We start from the raw sequence: 22737 nt of genomic DNA on the forward strand, positions 1-22737 counted from the left end.
TCTAATGGAATAAAAAATATTTGATTTTTATATATGTAAGAAACGACGCAGTTTTCTTATGACGCATCATTTATGAGAAAATCGCATGAACGCGTTATTCATGATGGTGGTCAACGCTCGCCACTCGAGACGAAAATATGGATTGACACTAAAACCATAGTAAAAAATCTAATAAAATGATTAGCTAATGATTTAACTTTCAGTGATATGTCTCTATAATTAACAAGTATGTCTAAAAACTTACTGCTGTCTGCCTTTAAATTTTACATCGTAAAAATATTTTTAATATTTTTTTTAACATCTCTACAACTCCCAAACAGTCACGATATTGCATTTTATTTTGATAATACATTTTTATATTTTTGTCACGTAGTATATTAAATTCAAAAAGAGAATCTTTTAAAGGCATTTTTAAAAAGTTTTCAACATTTTAATCCTGTAAATATCAACCAAAGTACTAACTTTTTCTGTGGTGTCGTTACGTTTTTAGTGGTTTCCTCCATCTTTTGAAATGGTCTGTTGTCTAATAAAAATCTGGATTCGTAAATACTTTGCTATTGAAAATGACTTAAAACATTGAATTTTAATTAACATTATATTCAAACGATTTTTAATAACACATGTGAATTTGAAATGTTAAGCATCTTTTTAAAGAAAGACTTCCCTTGATACTAATTACATTCAGATTAATATAATCATCCAGCAAAAATTTCCTTGTATCCAACAATGATATCCCACCAACGGCTTACAGAGAAAATTAAGATCATTACATACTTATATAAATGAAGGAATAAAGTGCTAAATCATTGTATCGGTTTCTCGGTTGACTATTTTCGACAATTTAAGTTAACGTTATAAAGAATGGTTTAATCTGCTGCATCAATATGCGTTTACATATTATTAAATCTATATGTGGACCTAAGAACATTGGAACTATGTTTTCAAAGTTATTAATTTATTATTTCGAGAGTTTTTTAATTTATGAAATACAATTTTTAATTTGTTAAAATTGTTTATTATATTATATGAAATACTTATTTATAAATTATAACAAAATCAATTAAATATGAGAAAATGAAACATATACTATAAATATAAATATTTATCAATCCCCTTAATCACTGCCGTGGAGTACCGGCTTAGAATAGTACTCCCTCAATCTCATCCCGTGGGTGTCGTAAGAGGCGACTGAGGGACGGGGAAAAGGGGGGATGGGCAGCAGCGTCCCCCCTCCCATAAACATCTTACCCCCTACTGCGCTCGCCAACACGCCTGCCCAGCGCGGCGAGTATGGGCAAACCCCTCCCTTAATGGCAGATGCGCCCAAAAAAAGGCCCCCAGTTACCGGCAAGCCCGCTAGGCCCGACCAAGGTAGCGGTCGCGGTATCGGCAGGGCAGGGGGTGCTAAGAATCACCGGTTCACGGCAGGCTACCGTATAAAACGACTGAAAATGGCAACGTATAATGGACGCTCGATGAGGCTGGACCATCACCTCGCCGAATTAGAAGTAGAGTTAAGTCATATAAACTGGCATATACTGGGGTTATCTGAAGTCCGAAGACAGGGGGAGGACACGATAACTCTAGAGTCCGGTAACTTACTCTACTTCCGCGAAGGTGATAACCTCTCCCAGGGTGGTGTCGGTTTTCTAGTCAAAAAGGATCTCATTAGCAGCATTGTGGAAATCAGTAGTGTGTCGAACCGGGTAGCGTACCTTGTCCTAAAACTTTCCGACAGGTACTCCCTGAAGGTTGTACAGGTATATGCGCCAACTTCGACATACTCTGATGATGTGGTCGAAGCGATGTACGAGGACATCGCAAAGGCCCTCAACGACACCTCGAGGGCCCACTACAATGTTGTTATGGGAGACTTTAATGCTAAAGTGGGAGTACAAGATAGCGGTGAATCGAAAGTCGGACCTTACGGCTTGGGCTGCAGAAATCACAGGGGGCAAATGCTGGTAAACTTTCTCGAAGCGCAGGGGCTTTTTTTGATGAATTCTTTCTTTCAAAAAAAGCCTCAGAGGAGGTGGACCTGGCGAAGCCCCGATAACGTGACAAGGAACGAGATAGACTTTATCATTTCGAATAAAAGGCACATATTTAGAGATGTTTCAGTGATCAACAGGTTTAATACCGGAAGTGATCACCGCTTGGTTCGAGGCACTCTAAATATCAACTTAAAAGCCGAAAGATCGAGAATGATGAGGTCTACTCTCCGACCTACCATGCTCCAAGCTGCTCAAGGCTCCGAAAAGTTTCAAATGGAACTTCAAAATCAATTCACCGCGATGGAAACCATAAGCAGCATTGATGAGAGAACCGACACGCTGGTCAAAATACTGCAAAACACATCCCGCAAGCGTTTTCCGCCACAGAGAAGAGACAACGCACCAAAACTCTCTGCTGAGACACTCGAGCTCATGAGAAAACGACGAGAACTACCATCGTTTTTGTCAGATAAGGTCTTAAACCGAACAATAAAAACGCTGACGCGACGCGATCTCCGACGCTCCAATACCCGTGCCATCAAGGCTGCGATTGAGCAAAATCGGGGATCGAAAGTGTTCGCTCGCAAGTTTGGGAGGCCGCGTCTGACAAAACTTAAAACTGAAAATGGTGGGGTCGTTACCTCTAGGCCTGAGATTATCGGAGAAGTAGAGAGATTTTATGGGCAGTTGTTCTCTTCAAGATCGGATAAACCCGTGGGAATCAGTATTGAAGACCAGCGCGCCCCTCTTATGCGCCATTACTCCGAGGAGCTCCCGGTCGTTGACCAAGGAGAGATTAGGGCGGCTCTAGAACAGCTTAAAAACAACAAAGCTCCGGGAGATGACGGAATCACAACAGAGTTGCTTAAGGCAGGCGGGACTCCGGTCCTGAAAGAGCTAGCAAGCCTCTTTAATTCCGTCATCCAACATGGCAAGACCCCGGAAACGTGGAGCGGGAGTGAGGTGGTACTGTTTTTCAAGAAAGGTGATAAAACCCTCTTGAAAAACTACAGACCAATCTCCCTCCTGAGTCACGTGTATAAGCTGTTCTCAAGAGTCGTCACGAACCGTCTCGCCAGACGACTTGACGAGTTCCAGCCCCCAGAGCAAGCCGGCTTTCGATCAGGCTACAGCACCGTGGACCACATCCATACTGTTCGGCAGATTGTGCAGAAGACCGAAGAGTACAATCAGCCGCTGTGTATGGCATTCGTGGACTACGAGAAAGCCTTCGACTCCATCGAAACCTGGGCAGTGCTCGACTCATTGCAGAGATGTCATATCGATTGGAGATATATCAAGGTACTGAGATGTCTGTACAACGCCGCTACAATGACTGTCCACATCCAGGACTGTAAGACGAAGGCGATCCAACTGCGCAGAGGGGTGAGACAGGGGGATGTAATATCCCCGAAACTGTTCACCAACGCGTTGGAAGACGTTTTCAAAACGCTGGATTGGACTATGTATGGAGTCAATGTAAACGGCGAGTACATCTCACACCTTCGATTTGCCGACGATATCGTCATCATAGCAGAGTCGCTGGAACAACTCACCGAAATGCTGCGTAGCCTAGGCGAGTCTTCCCGGTGTGTCGGTCTCGGTATGAACTTGGACAAGACCAAGGTCATGTTCAATAGGCATGTCGTGCCGGGACCGATATACGTCGAGGGGAAACCTCTCGAAGTTGTTAGTGAATATACCTACCTAGGACAGATAATACAAGTCGGCAGGAACAACTTCGAGAAGGAAGCCGATCGAAGAATTCGCTTGGGATGGGCAGCATTTGGCAACCTTCGTCAAGTCCTCAAGTCGTCTATACCGCAATGTTTGAAGACGAAAGTCTTCAACCAATGCGTCTTACCTGCCATGACATACGGTGCCGAAACGTGGACACTAACTGCGGGACTAGTCCACAAATTCAAAGTCGCTCAGCGTGCTATGGAGCGAGCTATGCTCGGAGTATCTTTGAAGGATAAGATCAGAAATGAGATTATCCGGAAAAGAACCGGAGTCACCGACATAGCTTGCAAAATTAGCAGGCTGAAGTGGCAGTGGGCTGGTCACGTATGTCGTAGGACCGATGGCCGTTGGAGCAGACGAGTCCTAGAGTGGAGACCGCGAATCGGCAAGCGCAGCGTAGGGCGCCCTCCAGCCAGGTGGACCGACGACCTTAAGAAGGTGGCGGGCACCAACTGGATGCGGAAGGCGGAGGACAGGGAGCTTTGGCGCACCTTGGGAGAGGCCTATGTTCAGCAGTGGACAACGATTGGCTGTTGATTGATTAATCACTAATTGCAAGTAGTTTAAATAGGCTTGTTACACTGCCCTTCTACGGCATTGATGCGTTTCCGTTAGACTAGATGTATATCTATTGACTTGGCAAAAGGAATTATTACCAATTCAAAACGAAGAACAAGGGACGATAAAAAAAAGTGTATTTCTGATCGCCATATTTCAAATAATATAATATCTCTCTTTTTACGATATTTTCTAAGAAATCATAAATTATCTTGATCTGTTGGTTACATTTATGTACGTAAGTTAATAATGTATCATATTGGCGAACACACAATAGCGAATCTATATGGATTAAATACTTTATATATATAATACTGGCCAGTGAAATAATGATAAATATCGCCATATGAATATCGGAGAAGATGATCCCACTGCTATCAGATCAGAGTATCAGAATTTTTTCGAAAACATTTAGAAGTTATGACAATTAGTCATAGGTGTCCTTCGAATAGCAATATTTATATTGGGTTCTATTATAGGGTTAACGTAAAACTTATACTTATTTAATATTAAATGATAAACAATGTCCATAAACATTGCAAGCAATGTTACTTTTCCCTCGTTGTCTTTTCCAATATAAATTCCAATAGTTTTATCGTGTTTTGAATAATGCAGCGCCGGCAATGAATTCCCTTCTAATGTTAAAAACTAACAAGTTCGGTCTATAACAGACTTACGAACACCAGCAATACATTTGGTACCGCCAAATGACTAATGAATACAATGAATTAAAAAATCCTCCACGGCCGAAATTTATATTCAAGATAAAATTTCTAAGTTTAAGATTGATATATTTTTTTAAATAGAATAAGAAGGCTGATGATAAGTGGTCACCAACGCCTTTAGACATTGGCATTGTAAGAAATGTTAACCATCGCCAATGCGCCACCAACCTTGGGAACTAAGATATTCTACCGCAAAACAGCAATACTTGATATTGTTGTGTTCCCTGTGCCTGTAATTACACTGGCTCACTCACCCTTAAAACTAGAACACAACAATACCAAGTACTGCTGTTTTGCGGTAGAATATCTGATGAGTGGATGGTACCTACCCAGACGAGCTTGCACAAAGTTCTACCACCAGTAGAAAACTATGATAATTTAAAAGTAAAGTGTGCCAACAATAATAAATAGTTGAAATCACATAACTATTTGTTAAAGAGGTACAAATATATGTATATATTGTTAAAGAGGTAGTTATTGCTATACCTCGGCAAAGGTACGAAAAATTGAAAATCGTGAAAAGATTTCCGATAAAGTCGTAAGCGCGTTCGATCTTGAAGTGGACTTAAGTTTTCACGATTGTCATAGACTTTTCAATTCTAAAATCCGCATTTGTAAATTGAGTTACGTAGCCACTTTTCAGACAGCACTTTAATACAGATTCACGCTAATTAAATTTCTATGAAACTATTACCGTTCACAAGGATGACTAATCGTTAAATCAACGGAACAGAACAGTCCAGTTAATAGTTTTATTGTGTAAGCTTTCCAATAAGTGTCTCGCAATAACTATTACTCTTATAACTTGTATTTCCTTCCTGACCATTTAATATTACAATAATATGTATTGACTATTTAATAGATTGAAGGTATTGGTTTTCAATATAGATATTAGTAGTAAATAAATAAGATTTCATTATGGTTTTAGCTCAAATAGATATTTCACTATGTTCCTCACACAATTACCATTAAACCGAGAAATGGTTATAAAGAAAAATTCATAAGTCAAATAAGTCGTGAAATAGAATATAGGATATTTCACCCTCCCTGCTGGTCAGATTCCCCTCCTATTTAGGTCAGTGTTTCAAAGTCAAAGTCATGAGTCAAAAACCTTTATTCATTATAGAAGCGTTACACTTGCTTATTGATTATAAAAAATCTGCCACCGGTTCGGAAATAAATACCTCAGGCTTGGGAAGAACCGAAGGAAGAAACTTGGTGGGACATTTATTATTTATTTTATCCTCATCTCATAGCTTATTCATCAGTTCCAATGCGAATTAGAGTGCAATCCACGATCTTCTTAAAAGACGATCGCGATACACGTGTTAAAATGTTTGGTATACTTTAAATTAGTAATAACTAATAGTCAGTGGTCATCTTCGCTCATAGACACGATGTGACGGGCCGGTTGGCGTGATTGGTAGATACTTGCTTTTCACGCCGAAGGTTGTGGGTTCGATTCCCACCCAGGACAGACATTTGTGTGCACAAATGGACATATTTGTTCTAAGTGGTATAATTATATATATAAGTAGGTATTTACAAAAAAAAAGTAGTCAGTAGTCCATCAGTTATCTGGTTTACATATTACAAGCTCTGCTTAGTTTGGGATTAGATGGCCGTGTGTGAATAATGTCCCAGGAAAAAAAAGACACTATTACACTGAACATAAATCTGTCCTTACTACGTCAATATGCAACTGGTGGTTAGTTATTACTAACTGGTGGTGTACTGGTGGTAGGGCTTTGTGCAAGCTCGTCTGGGTAGGTACCACCCACTCATCAGATATTCTACCGCAAAACAGCAATACTTGATATTGTTGTGTTCCGGTTTGAAGGGTGAGTGAGCCAGTGTAATTACAGGCACAAGGGACATAACATCTTAGTTCCCAAGGTTGGTGGCGCATTGGCTATAAGCGATGGTTGACATTTCTTAGAATGCCAATGTCTAAGGGCGTTTGTTGACCACTTACCATCAGGTGGCCCATATGCTCGTCCACCTTCCTATTCTATAAAAAAAAAAAACTACCGACCATATTTTCAAACGCCGTTTCTTTTGTCAGTAAATTGTTATCTCATAAATGCATGGTAGTTGGGTGGGCCAAATGATTTTATTCAAGCAACTATACTCCATAGTTGGTTTTTATCTTAAGAATTTTGTGTCTAAAACCAGACTTAGTTATAAAAAAGAAATGTAGGTATAATGTTCTCATAAAGGGGTATATGATGTGTAGGTATAATATTTATTTCATATTTACAAGAAAGAAGAAAATCTCATTTTAGTCGATATAGATAAATATAATATCGAATATGAATTTAAGGAAAAATACAAGTAGCTTACTACGAGTATTTTAGTGAGTTTTTAATAATTATTTATAGGATTCTCAACTTTTAATAAGATGTACATTTTTTTTTGTTTCTAATATTTTAAAATAAATGAAAAATGATAGCTTATTATATTTATATTACAACTAGCATAAGGCCGCGTAGGTTTTAGTTAAGTTAAAGATACTAATCGTTAATCAAACTAATCTCTCCTGTTACTCGACTACATAGACACAGTACATACATACGGTTTTATAACAGGATCCTAGATAGTGTTCAAAATGCTTCAGTTTTATAAAAATTGGTAAAAAAACTTGTGTGCAAAAGGTTACTAAACAATTAATAAGCTAAGGATAACACAACTTATGAATATAACGATCGCCTCATGGCTATTTGTTTATACTGAAAACATGTAAACAAAACTTTCTTTCGCCGGTTCCTCTTAGGATATATTTTTTCCGAATCGGTGGTAGTTTCTAACTTGACAATCAATAAGTAAGTGTAATGCTTCTATGTTGAATAAAGAATTTCGATTTTATTTTGATTTTGATAAGGAGTCTTTTTTATACATTGGGTACATATGGGTAGCTAGTAATAATCGGTTTATGTATAAACGAAAATTACACCTTAAAACATGCGACTTACTGTAAAGAGCTAAAAACAAAGTCATTCAAGTAATCATCAGTAAAGTTCATTATTCGTAAATGTATAAGTTTTACAACGTTATGAGCAATATATATTCAGAAAGGTTTCGAAATAGGGTTTACAGCGAGTGAAGCGTAATACCCCAAAACTTATTATTTCGACTTGTTACTTATGTTATTATGCTTGATTAATTTCTCTGTAACTTTTATGTAGTGTGCAAAAAAATATTATTTTGCCAGTTCCAAGCAACGAGGCAGTCGACATAATTATCGTAAAAAATTAAAAAATAGAATTGATATAATATTTTAATTCGATTGAATAATAGTTTAATTGATCTTGAGTAAATCAATCTGTCCGTACGTTATAAAACTTATGTTGTCAAGTCTATATGTAAAAGTTGTTTCATTGTTCAAAGGTTTACTGTAACAAACTTTCCCAGGAGTATTAATACGATACGTACCTATACACGAGACTAAAAAAATGCTAAACTCGAAAGATTTAAAAAATATGATTATTAATGTTTTTTTTATATATTATATGTTGGCGGACGAGCATATGAACCACCTGATGGTAAGTGGTCACCAACGCCCATAGACATTGACATTGTAAGAAATGTTAGCCATCACTTACATCGCCAATGCACCACCAACCTTGGGAACTAAGATGTTATGTCCCTTGTGCCTGTAATTACACTGGCTCACTCACCCTTCAAACTGGAACACAACAATAACAAGTACTGCTGTTTTGCGGTAGAATATCTGATGAGTGGGTGGTATATACACACACACGGGCTTGCATAAAACCCTACCACCAGTGAATGTCATGTCATGTTAATATGTTTTTAGTCCTAACAGTAATTATAAAACAATAAATAAATGCATCAAAATTTTGTTATTATTTTTAAGTTAAAAATTAAATGTTAGTCTAAAGAAATTGAGGCTTAAAGAATTTGTTTTCATTAAAATACACTACAAATCACAGCATAATTACCATTTTCCAAATTCTTAAAGAGTTTGTGAAATCTAGACTATATAAAAGTAATTAAAACCATGCTAATGAAATAATATAAATAACTTAATGAAAAACTCGACTTCGAAATTAATAATGTCACATTTTGTCTATTTCATTACCGAAAGGAAATTTTCTTAATAAATCACTGCTCCTAATGAAATTATTTTACCAATTTTGGTAAGTTTGTATTGAGGCTTAAAAACGACCTGCACCCCAAATATTTGCTGTTAAAATTATGTTTGTGTGATACGATTATATATATAAAATAGCAGCTCGTGAATGTCCCACTGCTGGGCTAAGGCCTCCTCTCCCTTCTTAAGGAGAAGGTAGAGCTTATTCCACCACGCTGCTCCAATGCGGGTTGGCAGAATACACATTAATTTATATTACTGTGAATGACATTATTTTATTTAAAATTTGATTATTATATTTTATATTACCTGTTTTAAATGTTTTTTTGAGTATTATAGAAGTAAATACGAAATGAATTGGGTGTATGAAAAAAGCTTTTCTAAGTCTTGTCAAACAATGTACACTTAAATTAATCGTTATATAAAATATATAAGTAAATTAATTAAGGTAAACTATAATTAAAATGGCTTCTAGTAAGTACATACATTATATTATAATATTTTTATTTTATTAATATTCAATTATTTATTATTATTTTTCTTTATGCATTTTATTTTTAAAACAGAATCATACGAATTTCAAATCTTAAAATTTCAAAATTTCAATTTGAAATATCTATATAATAAATAAAATAAATATAAAATAAATTATTAAACACCAAGACATACTTTTATACTAAGTGATCCGTTTACAAAAAACTACTGATTTTGTCCACGGTGGCTAAAATAACGGACTGTGCAAGGATATATTATATTGCATAAGTATGTGCAATCACAGATGCATTGTCACTCATAATTCAATAGGACCAGAAAAATTTAGGCGCAGGACCAACGGCTTTACGTGCTTTCCGAGGCACGGGAGTGTAAACACATTCCAGACTCACTACTATTGAGAGTTTTTCAACCAAAACATCTATTAACTTTATATTGGCCCGAACTTGGATGTGAACCTGAAACCTCAGGACTTGCGTCTTTATTAGTTAGCCATTAGCCATTAGATTTTTTGGGTTTAATCGCTTGGATCAAAAGGGAATTCCAGAAAAAAACAATTCACAAATACTTTAAATTGTAGTTAACTATAAGCTTCTAATAAAAGGCAAAGTAAATGCATTTTAAACTGTCGCTGGTCAGGACCAGTGCTAGGCATTTCGGAATCTTGGGATAGGATAAAAAGCTTTGTTTAGCTTCCGTTATTTTATCGACTTAGGATTTTTATTATTCCACAAAATACAAAAACGCGGGTAAGATCGTGGGTTAAAAAAAAGCTAGTACTTAATAAAGTAATTATTATTCTGCAGCGTCAACTTACCGTAGCATACCGTGATAAAACCACACTATTAAAATAAGTGGCCGATAGTCGATGCCGGATGTTCATTATATGCCGGGAAGTTAATGGTTATTGAAATAATTAATAATTTTAAAAAAACTAAAAGGACATAGTGAGATCAATAAATAAAAATACTGAGTGCCGTTAGTAAGAATATTTTTTTTATATTATTATAATAATATAGAGCAACGAAATATAGGATTCGCGCTACGCACACATGATGCTTGGCGGTATAAGAGAGTGTCATGCCGTTTGCGGGCACGGCGTACGAGCCGGTCTTACCCCACTATCATCAATACCACCAATATCATTATAATAATGTTTTTGTATTTCTCCAGGCCTACCAAATGATCTTGCAGTGTATTGGCACCAATATCCTTACAGCCTGGGCTTAGTTTTCTGCAAACTTCGAGCATTCATATCGGAAGCGTAAGTAGTTAATAATTATTATATAATCTTACAATTTCTTTCAGACCATATTTTTCTAATAACAAAAACTAGCAAGAGAGAGATATTTCTCTACACAATCATTATGATCATAATGCAATGAAAAAATATGTCATGATAAATATTTTGCTGATATATAAATTCGATTTTTTTTTTATGGTTTGAAGTGGCAGACAAGCAAGTGGACCACCTTATGATAAGTGGTCACCACCACGCATTGTAAGAGATATTAACCATCCCTTACATGACCAATGTTGATATTTAATTGATAATTAAGATGTGTCCCTTGTACCTCTAATTATACTGATACACACACCGTTCAAATCGAAACACAACAATAGTAAGTATTGCTGCTTGGTGGTAAAATATATGATGAAAGGGTGGTACCTACAAAGACGAGCTTACAAAAAGCCCTACCACCAATTAAAATGTTTACTTAGCGATAGAGCCGTAACTTGTTTTCATAATGATCTATTGAATTAGCTTACGTCTCTGTTGGAAGGTAATATCAATACATTCTGATGTAAAAAAGGGTTAAACCGAACAAATACTTCAATAATGACTAACTGAAATCTTTACTTGAAAGGGTAAAATATAGGGCGTAGGATAATGCACAAATCCTAAAGGGACTATTTGAGTTCCATCCTTTGAAACGTCACGAAAATGGAATAAACCCTTCTTGATATATTTGCGAACCACTTACATCTTTTTGAAACGAGTGACAAATAAATAAACCAAATATATTTTTTTACATTAGCGTATATAGAATAGTTCACATTGTCATTTTACTGTCCATAATAACGAGATACTAAAATCGCAATCATGATCGAAAACGATTTGGAAAGGAAATTTTCTTAATAAATCACTGCTCCTAATGAAATTATTTTACCAATTTTGGTAAGTTTGTATTGAGGCTTAAAAACGACCTGCACCCCAAATATTTGCTGTTAAAATTATGTTTGTGTGATACGATTATATATATAAAATAGCAGCTCGTGAATGTCCCACTGCTGGGCTAAGGCCTCCTCTCCCTTCTTAAGGAGAAGGTAGAGCTTATTCCACCACGCTGCTCCAATGCGGGTTGGCAGAATACACATTAATTTATATTACTGTGAATGACATTATTTTATTTAAATCCGCAATCATGATCGAAAACGATTTGAAACTTCCGAGCAGACTTTCGAATTGAAGCCCTGAAAATCGAATCGATTTTCAGGGCTTCAATTCGAATGTCATATGTCATGTTCATAAGTTCATTTTAAATTTCGTTGATAAAATTTTAAATGTTCATATTGAGCAATAAATGTTGGTCATTCAAAATTGAACTATTTGAATCTATTAATTTAACCATTTGAATTCAATTCGATCAAAGAAATATGAATACTTGATCACAATATAGTATTATGTTGAAAAAGGTGAAAACGCATAAAAATAAAAACGTTTAATCTGAACTCTTACGCTTTTACTACCACACAATCAGAATATCTATGCAACTTGCTGGAATAATGCTATTGTCTCTACCCCCTTCATCGCCTCTCCCTCGCCTTTTTACCATCACTTATTAATTACTTCAAACAAAAAAAATAGTTACATAATTTTTCTAGTGATGTTTGTTTTTCACACCGTACCAGTACACCAATATGACGTCATGGACCATGGCTGCACAGTTATTATGACCGGGTGATGCACATTGAAACAACCTCTTGATATGCAGAGCCAAATATCATAAAAAACGGATATGTCCCATGTTAAAAGGCGACGTTGAATATGAAAATAAAGTATCTATATACAAAAAAAAAGATTAGGGAATTATTATTTGTAAGCCATTCACCCACCCATATACATAGGTATTTGTCTGGTATCTGATATGTCTTTGTATTATTAATAAATGTAATGTTGTTATTATTAGGCTTTATTCTTTGTTTATACTTATATACTATTAACATATTAGTTGTCACTGAGTTAACTGACCTTATGAAAGATATCGAGATGAGATCAGAGACAATTTTTGATCTCTTTATAGTTTTGAAATATTTCTAAGAATAAATAAGAATAAAAATATACATTAAACGTTCGACTAGACCACAATTGAAAAAATGATATTTTATTACGAAAATTCGATAAACCTACCTTTTTTTTCGAATAAACCGTAAAATTATAGCAATCATTTCGTTGGTAAAGATCCATTTATAATGTATTGTGGATCAAAACGGCTATCCACTGTCGTTGACATTACAAAGTCTGTCAATAAATGGAAAGAGCTTTGAAATTAACTTAATAAAATACAAACCGAAAATAAATATTGGATGAAATCGGTAATATTCTTTCATGAAAATACATTAAACTTGCTTAAAGCTTATACATTTTGTCACTGTATATGTTTGTTAGACATTAACAATATTATATAAAAATAGATAAGTAGATGCTTTTTGATTGGCCCGAATATATTAAAATTATTACTTCTTTGAAACGTAATGCGGTCTCTTTGAAGTTTGAAATGTATTTACTATTTGAGTTTTATATTCATGTTATGATCGTTGTGACTACTACGACTAGGAATAATTCTCAAATATATTGCAAATTCTAACTTAAAGTCACGTCAGATTTTATGATATATGCTTTAGGCAAATACGTCGAATCAAGGCTTCGCCATTTTGTCTTTATGATCTCTAAAATAATCTAATTAATTTAGATCATAATATTGCATTGATAACTATTTTTAGTTGATGGGCAGTGATAGAATAAATATTTGGAGCCGTTTCGAGATGAAGCTAGATTTGACATGTACTAGTAACTCTGTCATCTGTCTATCACGCTATCACGGTTAAACCACTGAACCGATTTTAAATTTGGTCACGCAAGCTTGAACCCCCAAGAAGGAAATAAGCTAGCATTTTTTATACCTAACACCTAAATATGCTGTCAAACCCTCGGACAAAAACTAGTTTATCGTATTTTAAATACATACTTTTAAATTTGCTCTTTTTTAAATTAAAATGTTTATATACAATACATATATGTATCTGTGACACTCTACTCTTTAATCGATGCTTTCTTATATAAAATACATATAGATAATAATAACCTTAATATAATATTTATAACAAATAGTAATATTGCCTTATTTTTCTATAGGGCAACATACGTATCAGTTCTGACAATATCAGCTTTCTCCCTGGAACGATATTTGGCTATATGTCATCCTCTACATCTTTATGCGATGGCCGGTCTCACGCGGGCGTCTCGCATAATCGTGGTCCTGTGGATGCTGGCCTTCATCAGCGCTTCACCCTTTGCTCTCTACAGTGACATCAGCTATCGAGACTACCCTCCAAGTAAGAAACTTTAATTTACAACTGCATATTTTATGATGATAATGTCTTTTATTTTTGTAATTTTTTTAAATTAAGAGATTTCTTAATTTATTTTAAAAAAGGCCAGCCAACATAGATTAATGTTGGCTGGCCTTTTTTTCACGCTGGAAAAACGCATTATGCGTTTCCCCCACGGAAATAGTAGGGGGGCTATGTGGGGCTCGCCGGTGTCCGAGGCGCCGAGTGCGCCCCGAACATCGGAATATCCAATAAAAAACCAGCGGTACCCTTTCCATCTTAACGAGGGGCGCCACGGGATCGCTTTATATTGGCTAGCCTGAAATTAGGTTTTATGAAACTTTCTGACTATTTACGTAATTATAACTGCTTGATATGCTTATTGCGAGTAACTTGTTACTAACTTATATAATATAAATGTAAATGAGATTGTTTTTTGTTACGCTTTCACGGTTTAACTAACTCAACCGATCATCGTGAAATTGCGGACACAATGTCAGAAGTACAGAAATAAAATAGGATACCTAGTACTTCCCCCCACTTGCGGGCGAAGCCACGTGCTACTACTTAGCCTATGGTACTACCCATACTCCATGCTTTTTGCTATTAAGTATATTTTTACCCTTTCAAATATAGAAAGTAAAAAGCAGAAATTATGGCAATTTTTACATATTTTACTATCGAACAGATAATTATGTCATCGTAGAAAAAAATATCCGATATATATAGGGAAAATATTGTGACAGAACGCCAGTGTCATATGGTTTGGATATTTTCGACCCGGAATTTTTAATGTTCAAGATGCACCATGGATGCATTCTGGGATGTCAGGTGAAACTGGCATTCCAGATACAAGTCGGCAAATAACAACTCATAAGATAACTGAGAGATTCAATTTACCGAATTCGACCGTTCAACCAGTTTTTTGCCAGCAAAGAACAAAAATTATATGAACGTGGAATCATTCCAGACAGTTGGTAAAAGGTATTGGACCAAAATGGAAAATATAAAATTCAATGGAATATGTTTTCGCTCACACAAGAAAATTGTTTTTCATTATATTAATAAAAAATGAGATAGCTTTCTAAACATTTCAAAATATGTTATGATTATCTACATAAATCACTGTGTTATTATTCAAGTAATGTGTGATCTAGTTTTCATGATTATAAACAAAACGGAAGTTGAAGGAACAGCAGTATAATTAGAGCCCTATTATCATTTGCTAATCCTATAACCCACTTACTATGTATATTTATATGGCACATCATAATTACCTTCGAAATTTTCCATTTAAAAATGTATATTATATTTTTCGTTTAGAGGCACACCTAATCTTTTACCTAAATATATAGCAAATATGAAATATATTTTCGATATATAGCAAAATAAAGTTGAAGTCAACTACGGTATGCCATTGCGGGTTAATGAAGAAATATTATATTCCTTTATAATAATTCTTCCCATAGAACATGCAATGAATTGCAAAAATAAATAAAGTCCTTAAAAACGGAGCTGTATACCGAGATTTTTTATTAATCTGTTGGGTCATCTTGGCTCATTAATTATCTGTCTTACTTACGAAATCCAGATTATATAAGATGTCCTTAGTTACACTTATTATTTGTACTATTACATTAATATATATACTTATACGAGAACATCGAAAATTAATATAAAATAATATACAAAAAAGTAATACTATTAGTATTGTATGTATATAATTTATTGTACATGTCAGATTTTTAATTTATGTATATTGTGTTTATAACTAAGAAAGGTTTCTGAAAGTAAAGGTTCTTGATTCTTTTACCAAAGATTACATGTGAGAGATCGTTATCTCTTAAGGCGGTCTTACCGCCTTTGTGCATCGTTTGTTTTATTTATTATTATTTTATCTACTGCTATTATGTCACCTGTTAATTACATGTGTGAAATAAGGCATAAATAAATCTTAAATAACAGCATATACATGTTAAGTCCATATTAAAATCGGGCTTTATTTTATTCTAGGTAGATGAAAATGAGCTACATTTTTTTATTTACCACAAGTACCTAACTACACAATATAGTATATTATTCTAATTTATACTTAAAACTGTTAATAATATAATATAAATTAATTGTGGTTAATTTCACTCAATTTGAACTTGAAGCGTACATAATATGTATAAAGAAGACTATCGTAATCAACACGCCGATACGCGACTATGCGTCGATCCTCTCAGTCTATTAATTATTTCTTACGCACTGTCTCAGTTTATGAAAAAAAAATGAAAAAATAGTTTATTCTCTATCAAGTTGTACATAGCAAATAAAGGTTGGGACCCTCTAGTGAGTATAATATAATACTCAGTATCTCCTTTGAATTCTTACTGTTGCAAAATATTATAAAGTGCTACCTAAGTGCTACATAAGTGTAATGTATTAAGCTGCAGCTGGTAACAGCGCTTAGAGCGTTACGTTAGCATGCGAAAGCGATCCCGTGGCGCTCCTTTTAAGGCATTAAGACGGAAAGGGTACCGCTGGTTTTTTAGTGGGTATTCCGATGTTCGGGGCGCACTCGGCGCCTTGGACACCGGCGAGCCCCACTTCCCCCCCCCCCCCCCACTGTTCCCGTAACGCGTTAAAAAAAAAAGGTAACAGCGCTGTGTATATAATCAGTGAAACGTAAGACTACGGAGTTTGCATCACAATTGCTACGACCCGTTGAAATATGAACGAGTAATAATAAGAGTTTACCTTAATAATATTTAAAATATGAAAGTGAATTTGTTTATTTATTTAATCGTTTGTTTGTTACATTTTAACGTCTTAACTAATCAACCGTTCATCATGAAATTAAAAAGAAAGAAAAGGAGAAGAAAAGGATACAAGGTACATTATTATATAAAGCTGGATTTTAGATAATAAAACAGTACCAAAAGGTTAACCTTACTCGGTTAGGTGACACTAAACTGACGGACGGACAAGCAGACAAGAGATCCCATAGGAGTGTCGTTTTCTCATCGGATGTAAAATAATCCTAATAATAAATTAAGTGTTAGTCTCTATTTGCAAAGTTATGTATTAAGATTTTCCCACACTGTCTAGTTGTATATACGTATAGTATAATGGAATTAATTAAGTTTATATTTTTTAACTTTTATATATATATAAATAAACATTCATTTAAAATACAAATATATATTCAAAACGTGATTATTTTAGTGAGTTTTAAGAACCTAACTGAAGTGAAGCGCGGTAAATTAAACTCTTAATCCTGTTATTCGATAACAAAGCCCTTCGCTTAGGCATTTATTAGGGCTTTCATTATTACTGTTACTTAGTATAATCCAGGAGTTATTTTGAAATGAAATTCCATTTTCAAATCGAATCTTAGAATGATTCCATCTTTGTTATTCATACCTACGATCCGTAAACCTTTGCATAAACAGAAAGTTTAGATGAAAAAAAAAAGATAATAAATGTTCGTAATATTTAGAATTTTAAAAGAACAAGAAAGGTATTTGCATAGTTATGTAACTGTAGTAACTTTCTTTAAGTTTACTAAATATTGAACAATAATACATTCAAAATTCTAAACATGAATTGAATAATGAAATTTCGCATCAATAAATTAGGTACTTAAAGTTTGTAACATATTTACAAAAATATATATATATTTCTTCGTTTGAAATACGAAACAGGTAATGACGTAAAGAGAAAAACATATGCAAATATAATTATACACAACCAGCTACCCGCCCGGCTTCGCAAGGATGTACATAAAACGCTTATATCGTAATACATAGAACTCTATTGGTTAATGCGGCGCATGCCAGTAAAGGTCACATTTCAGTTAATTTACTCAAAATACATCTTAACTTTTATCATGAATAAAAATCATGTTTTTGTTTCGTATTTATAATATCTTTTATGTACAGTTGACACGTGTATGTAAAACTTTATGATGATCGGTTGAGAAGTTAAGTAAGACATGTTAACCATCGTTTACATCGCCAATGCGCCAACAACCTTGGGAACTAAGATGTTATGTCCCTTGTGCCTGTAATAACACTGGCTTATTCACCCTTCAAACCGGAACACAACAATACCAAATACTGCTGTTTTGCGGTAGCATATCTGATGAGTGAGAGGTACCTACCCAGACGAGCTTGCACAAAGCCCTACCACCAGTAAGCTGCAATGCGAAAAACCTGGACACGCTGTTAAAAAATAATTAGACAGATAAATAAGGGTACGAACATAAAAATAACTGTACAAAGCGTGCGTGCATTATGTCAGCATTTTGAGGTCAATATAATTTGATATATGTATATAAAACAAAATAGATGACTTTGATTTAAACAATATGAAGGCATGATGATATTCAAATTAAATAGTTGGTATCCTATTGAGAGAGCAATAATGCGTCACACAATGCTATTACTAGTTCATTTTTCATTCATGGAAATAAATTAAAATGTGTGTCTCGTTTATTTCTTTCATGCCCGTTTCTAGCCACGCCCATAACAATTTGTATTATTAGTAGTGATCATCTCAGACATAAGTGAAATTGATTACATCAATTGTAGCTTTCATCATATTATTTATTCTGAAATTGTAATTTCAGTCTATGTGATATTGGTTTTTGTCATTTTGTGTTCGCTCTTCTAATAAATGCTGTGTCACGGCAAACATCGCTCCCCTATCATTCGTACGTAACAGCCTGTGAATGTCCCACTGCTGGGCTAAAGGCCTCCTCTCCTCTTTTTGAAGAGAAGGTTTGGAGCTTATTCCACCACGCTGCTCCAATGCGGGTTGGTGGAATACACATGTGGCAGAATTTCAGTGAAATTAGACACATGCAGGTTTCCTCACGATGTTTTCCTTCACCGTAAAGCACGAGATGAATTATAAACACAAATTCAGCACATGAAAATTCAGTGGTGCTTGCCCGGGTTTGAACCCACGATCATCGGTTAAGATTCACATGTTCTTACCACTGGGCTATCTCGGCTCTTATCATTCAATTCGTCCTTTTTCGTCAAACATACATTTTTTTCCTTATTTTTTATTGAATCAAATCCTGCTTGCTGTTTATATTCTAATAACACATTCTTTGTCTGAGCTTTGTGTAAACTGTTCAAACTCACAACGTATTCTACTGCCAATGTCGTTGTGTTCCGGTTTGAAGGTTGAGTGAGCCTGTTTAAAAAGCCAAAAGAAACGTAAGACCGATGCTTAATATTTTTACAATGCTAATTTCTGTGGCAGTTAATAAGGCAGTGACCATTTATCATCAGGTTGCCCATTTGCCAAAACATATTAAAAAACATATTTTTTTATTGTTCTATATTAGAATTATCTAATATAATAAAAAAATTGCGTCACCATTATTAACAATCGCGGCTTTATTAGTGAACATGTTATTGTTTACCTTTGCACGACTTTTTGTCGTCGACATACAGATAAAATACAACAAATATAAAAGATAAAATATACCGACCCAACGACCGTTACTTAGTAAGGAATCAATATGGTTAAATTACTACCACGAATAAACTGCATTACTAGTACACATGAAAATATATAAACCCATTCGCGATCACTTCATTTTAAAGATAATTAAATTAAATAAATTACGGAATACGAGTTTCAATCAATTATGAGAATAGAATTGTATATATTATAGTTCTTATCTCAATTAGTTACTTTCAACTTTATTAAATATTTTATGTACCTACAGTTAGGTAGAGTACGATCCAAATAACAGCCCTGAAGTCTAGTCAGGTACTAGATATCTAATACGGATTCAAAATATGAAATATTTTGATCTGTGTTTCAACGATCGAAGTCAATCAAAGTGTAATATTTGAAATGAAAAGGTTTAGTAACATAATAATATAAAAATATTCTAAGAAAGCTTACTATGAGATACAAAGCAACACCGTAAAATCGTAAGCAACGTTAATTTATTTATTTTTATTAATTAAAAAAAAACTCAATTGAACAGAATATTGCAATTAGTACACAAGACGGATTTTATTCTAAACTACCTATAGGCTAATCTGAAATACATGAAGGCGGTACTACAAGTATTAAAATACCTAATACTCAAATAAATGATGTACCTACTGCCTAATTAAATCGTAAAACGGACGTAATATATGACGTAAAATTAGTCATTTATCGTGACATTGTGTTTCGAATAACTCGGGCATACCATGTAACTTTCCACCAGCTATCCATGCGTCAGAAGTTTTCAACCATTACGCATAACTTGGCAAACATTCAAGAAACTTCGCGTTGTAGGAATATGTTGTCGTTAATTCAATTCGCATGTCATAGTTTCTATCAAGGTGTTGAAAGGTTTTTAGTCAACTTCGATGTGAATTGTTTCGTTGGGTAATGGACCGAATAGCTATTTCTGATCAATCTCAAAAATTTTAAAAATTAGAGTACAACATTTAGGTAATATAATTTTAATTACTCGCACTAATATTTAAATAACTATTTTTATATTTAACTTTTTTTTTATTTAATAAACTTTCTTCGAAAAAAAGATAACACATGGAAAATTAATCCTATAATTATTTCCATTCGGATAAAATGAAAATTAATGAATTAATAAAGAATATAAGAGTTAATTTATTCTTACATCTAAAATTGAAATATTATTTAATATAGAATTCAGTTAAAACTTTTTTTTATTTTTAATAATTGAACGCAGACTTCTACCTTTTTTACACCACCAATGTACCGCAGATAATGGGAACTATTCTTTTAAACATTAAATTACTTTCATGCATACAATAGTTTTGTAATTAGGTACCATAAAATGTTCTTTCATTCATATAAACAATTAATATTACTAATTTTGATTGCCATTTACCGTTCTAATTAACTATCAGGAGCTATGAAATAAAACAGTCTATCAAAAAATTTAATCGAGTTGGAGTGCTTTTTTAATTTTTATTTGTAATTGGTTTAAAAATACCATTGGTAAAGAATATTAGGTCGTTGAAGCGAAATGGAATGTTTTGAAACTAACTGTGGTGTTCTTTATCATATCTTATATTACCAATAATAATAGTTTGCCATTTTTGCTTACTCACAACGAAATTTCTCGTAAAGATAATATTGCTAAGGTATCTATTTTATTACACATAACAATAACACATACATAAGGAAGTCCTTCGTTTAAATAAATTTACTGTTCTCTTAGGCAGTATTTAAGCATAATGGTATCGTTTCCGAGACGGGATGGTAACTTTAAGGAGTATTAAGGGTAACTACAAAGCGGTAACTTGTTCGTTACGCTCTAAGCTTAAGAAAAGGTTGTATTTTATTTTAAATATTAGTTTCACTTACATGCAAACGTAACTTACAGCTTTCTTTCTTCGTAAGTTCTTTTGTTATTGTAAGAACGTATTGTTTTGAATTGTTGGCAACCCAATGGAATCAATAGAATTTTGATTATAAAAAGTATTTATTATTATTTAAAATAGTCCTACATCTCATTTATAAAACATTTTTGTCTAATTTATCAAATTAATTCGATATATTATGTCGAAAATATTAGTTAAAGGTATTTTTTACTTAAATTTAAAAGTGTGTTTGTTGGTTAATATAAGTCAACTAGTCTACCCGCTTCTCTAAGAGTAAATAGTAAAGTAATAACCTCCACTAAGATAAAGCTTTTGGAGCTTATTCTATCACACTGCTCCAATACATAAGCGGTAAATTTTCGAACATGTTAGAAACCCGCAGGTGACGATGTTTCAGCACCAATTAAGCACAGACCGTTACGGTGATGCTTGTACGGATTTGATCAATCTCTGGATCTTTGGTTACAAATCACGTGCGTGAACCATTGAACTACCTTGGCTCGATGATTTGAACACGTAATAAATATTAATTCAGAAGTCGATTGAATAATAATAATAAGGCACTACCACGTCACTACCTACCAAATTATCAAAGACATTAAGATTTCCCTTAGACAATTTAGGGATTGCTTTTGACAGGTTTGACATATTCCTTACCAATTCCTACAGCCTTGAAGTATGCCTACATCTGTAATCTGTAGAGGCTTCGCATTCTCGGATTAAATATTTTCAAAGCGGATATAAATATAACAGGGAATAGGTCCTTATGAACTTTATTTTTTAAAATTAAAAAACTTTAGCGAGTGGGTTAGCTCGTAATAAGATAAATCTAAGACTTCTCGATCTAGCATCTGCACAAAGATTGCAGACCTACGAGTCTGTGAAATATAAACGTTTCCTGGCAGCTCAACAACATAGAATAAAAAATAAAAATATTAACCTATTCATAATATTCAAGCCTACAATAATATAGGTAAAAATATAATATAAACAAACAAATATATTTTAACAAACAAATATATTTGTGTAATAAAAGTAGAAGGTTCTCAATTCGTCTGATAATGTTGGTATTCTTATGTATATTCGGGTATAACTTTTTGTTTACAAGCTTATTTTTATGGTTC

At 34.1% G+C, this 22737-nt stretch overlaps 1 protein-coding gene across 1 annotated transcript in view; it reads left to right on the forward strand.

Moving 5' to 3' along the window:
- The window catches only part of LOC126776867 (neuropeptides capa receptor-like), a 72477-nt gene that overhangs the window by 34210 nt on the left and 15530 nt on the right, over nt 1-22737 (forward strand). Inside the window, exons 2-3 of the mRNA XM_050499714.1 lie at nt 10800-10890; nt 14044-14243. Of these exons, the coding sequence (XP_050355671.1) occupies nt 10800-10890; nt 14044-14243 (291 nt within the window). The remainder of the gene's footprint in view (nt 1-10799; nt 10891-14043; nt 14244-22737) is intronic.

The sequence above is a fragment of the Nymphalis io genome, chromosome 21, assembly GCF_905147045.1.
Source record: "Nymphalis io chromosome 21, ilAglIoxx1.1, whole genome shotgun sequence".
Classification (NCBI taxonomy): Eukaryota; Metazoa; Arthropoda; class Insecta; order Lepidoptera; family Nymphalidae; genus Nymphalis; species Nymphalis io.